This window comes from Octopus bimaculoides, chromosome 20 (genome assembly GCF_001194135.2).
Source record: "Octopus bimaculoides isolate UCB-OBI-ISO-001 chromosome 20, ASM119413v2, whole genome shotgun sequence".
Taxonomy (NCBI): domain Eukaryota; kingdom Metazoa; phylum Mollusca; class Cephalopoda; order Octopoda; family Octopodidae; genus Octopus; species Octopus bimaculoides.
The window spans coordinates 38404270-38407626 of NC_069000.1; the positions used below are offsets into that span (position 1 = coordinate 38404270).

At 37.9% G+C, this 3357-nt stretch overlaps 1 protein-coding gene across 1 annotated transcript in view; it reads left to right on the plus strand.

Moving 5' to 3' along the window:
• Window positions 1–759: 759 nt before the first annotated feature.
• LOC106867837 (FACT complex subunit SPT16) overlaps window positions 760–3357 on the plus strand; it is a 61214-nt gene continuing 58616 nt past the window's right edge. The window contains exon 1 of the mRNA XM_052974974.1: window positions 760–855. Within this exon, the coding sequence (XP_052830934.1) occupies window positions 760–855 (96 nt within the window). The remainder of the gene's footprint in view (window positions 856–3357) is intronic.

Sequence of the window (3357 nt, forward strand, 5' to 3'; positions counted from 1 at the left end):
ACACATACATACATACATACATACATACATGCAAAATTGATCTGATATGATCTATATTCAAATTAATGCGAATTATTTTAAAATAAACTCACTTAAAAAAAACATATTTATAAAGATAATCAGATGGTACCTTTATTTGATTTTACCGATAACTTTACAAACATTTCATGTATCGATTCCCTAAATGTATTTCATTCGAATTTATATCATATTTCCATCTCTTTCACATTCTTTATCTCTCTCATCCTCTCTTTCTCACCCTCTCTCCTTCTCTCTCTCTCTCTCTCTCTCTCTCTCTCTCTCTCCAGCCAGACCTTTTGCGATACCCTTAGAGCCAGGAACTTTTCAGCACCTCATATATGTGAGGATGCGTGGTCTAGTGGTTAGGGTGCTGTACTCATAATCGCGAGTTCGTGGTTTCAAGCCCTTCATCTCGCGTTGCTCAGCGATCAAGACACTATATTTCACATTGCTCCAGTCCACTGAGCTGGCAAAAATGAGTAGTACCTGTATTTCAAAGGGCCAGCTTTGTCACACTCTGTGTAACACTGACTCTCCTTGACAAATATGTTAAGGGTACACATGTCTGTGGAATGCTAAGCTACTTGCACGTTAATCTCACGAGCTGGTTGTTCCGTTGATCGGGTTAACTGGAATCCTCGTCGTTGTCGTAACCGACGGAGTGTCAGTTAGTTACGTCTCATAAGACTAGTTTGTTCGCATGTTGGCTTGACCTTCGACTCGTTACCAACTGGTTATATGATACCAAAGTTAGCATTAACACCATCAAAGGTCAACGATGCAAGTTCACCTTCAGATCTGAAGTCTGTAGTTTATGTACGTCATGTTAGAACGGTAAGAGTTTCATTTCTCTTTCAATGTATTTATTTAATCAACCATGAAAAACAATTACATTGACATTTCAGTATTTTTACACCTTCAAATGCTGTTGCTCTTTTACTGCTTTGCCGACAACAAAACATTTCGGTGAGAATGAAAATAATAAGTCAACCGATATATTTCGAGACGGTTCTGAGCTAGCAGACGTGACAAATAACAGTGAGTGTGTAATGTTAATTCCATTACCTTGGTACTGAATTACGGACCTAAGACGTACATAACAAACTAAGCCAAGGAAAATATTGCCCAGTAGTAACTTCTGTTAAGCTCTATAGATAAAGTTTGTAATTATATTTTAGAGCTAAAATGTACAAAACAAACTCATTAGGTAGATGCCCCACTTGCGTCCAGGGGTCAACTTGCCAAGACATTCAGGTTCCCTATGTTTCTTTACTCTTTTACTTGTTTTAGTCATTTGACTGTGGCCATGCTGGAGCACCGCCTTTAGTCGAGCAAAGCGACCCCGGGACTTATTCTTTGTAAGCCTAGTACTTATTCTATCGGTCTCTTTTCGCCGAACCGCTAATAGACGGTGACATAAACACACCAGCATCGGTTGTCAAGCAATTCTAGAGGGATAAACACAGACACACAAACATATACACACACATACATACATACATACATACATATATATATACATACATATATATATATATATATATATATATATACGACGGGCTTCTTTCAGTTTCCATCTACCAAATCCACTCACAAGGCTTTGGTCGGCCCGAGGCTATAGTAGAAGACACTTGCCCAAGGTGCCACGCAGTGGGAATGAACCCGGAACCATGTGGTTGGTAAGCAACCTACTTACCACACAGCCACTCCTGCGCCTGCATACAATTAGCCAAGCTCTTGTTTCTGGCCAACGTCTTTGATGGCCTGTTGCTCTCGTCAGGTTCGTCTTCGGCAGTGATTCGTGGCGATTTGTCTGACTAAACTATGACAGTTTTGTGGACTTGATTCTCAACAATAGCTGTCTTTGGACTATCAGCTTTCCTATTACTGTCTATAATCGGGACTAGTGTGTTATGCTTTTGAAAGGATTGAATGGTGATATCAGAGAATGGAAGTGTATAACGATGATTTTGTTGTAAATGCACAGTAAGGAGTTTTTAGAAACTTAACAGAAGTTTTAAATAAGTGTGGTCGTAAAATGATGGTTAGAAGATTTCGACGTCGTCTAACACAAAATTATACTAAAGAGGTTCCCGGGCGATCTTACGGTACGAGTCCTAAATATCGGCCTTTTCGTAAAAAATGTCTTCGGTGACCTTTACCAAAGATCGGCCTTTTCCGTAACACCCGCACGATCTTCACTACGGTGTTAGGGTTAGGGTTAGTGTTTAGGGTTAGGGTTAGAGTTACGGTTAGGGACGCTATTCCCTAACCCAAACCCTAAAACCCAAACCCTAACCCTAACCCTAAACCCTTCAAAATAAATCGCGCTCTCTGTATGTCTTTCGCTTTTAGACGACGTTTCCCTGTTTTTCTCCAACACTTTTTACGGAAAAGGCCGATCTTTGGTAAAAATCGCCGAAGACACTTTTTACGGAAAAGGCCGATATCTAGGACTCGTCCCGTAAGATCGCCCGGGAACCTCTTTAGTATAATTTTGTGTTAGACGACGTCGAAATCTTTTTTGATGTTCATCCATCCATCCATCTATCCATCCATCCATCCATCTACCCATTTTCATCGCTCATTATTCTTGGGTGGGTCGTAGGGTTAGAAACCTCGACCTCAAGCACTTCCTCCATAGCGTCGTGTCAGATGCAGGAACTTTTCAGCACTCCCTCGTATATCTGTGAGGGAAGTGATTTAGATATCGCATGTGTGTATGTATGTATGTATGTATGTATGTATGTATATATGTATGTATGTGTGCAGATTTGTGTGTTTTATACTATGTATGTATTCTCATACATATAGTTACATATCTAGACATGCTCATATATATTTAAATGATAAACTTCTGGAAAGTTTTACAGATTTTTACAGTTCCAGTGATGGATTGGATATGTTGTCTTCGAATTAGCTTTCTCCTTTCTGGTTTTGAGAAGCCTAATTCCTGAAGATTGGTATTTAGCCAGTGCGTTACATATCCCTTGGCCCCAATAATCACGGGCATAAATCTGAACTTGTCAACTTTGACATTTTTTCAAATATTTTTTCAAATATTTTTTTAACAATTAAAAAAAAAAAAAAATTTTATATTTTAATCGTCTGATAAAACCTTTTCAGTCGGTGGACATTTATATATTTTATTTTATTTTATTGTTACCTTTATTAATTTTATATTTGTCTATTAGGTTTTTTTGGTAGTTTTTGAATTTTTATGAGTTTATATTTAACATTTTTGATTGGCCGTTCTATTTCTATTTTATTAGAATATATATATTTCTACCTTCTGTGATTTTATGTATATGTATTATTTTTATGTGTTTGGGAACC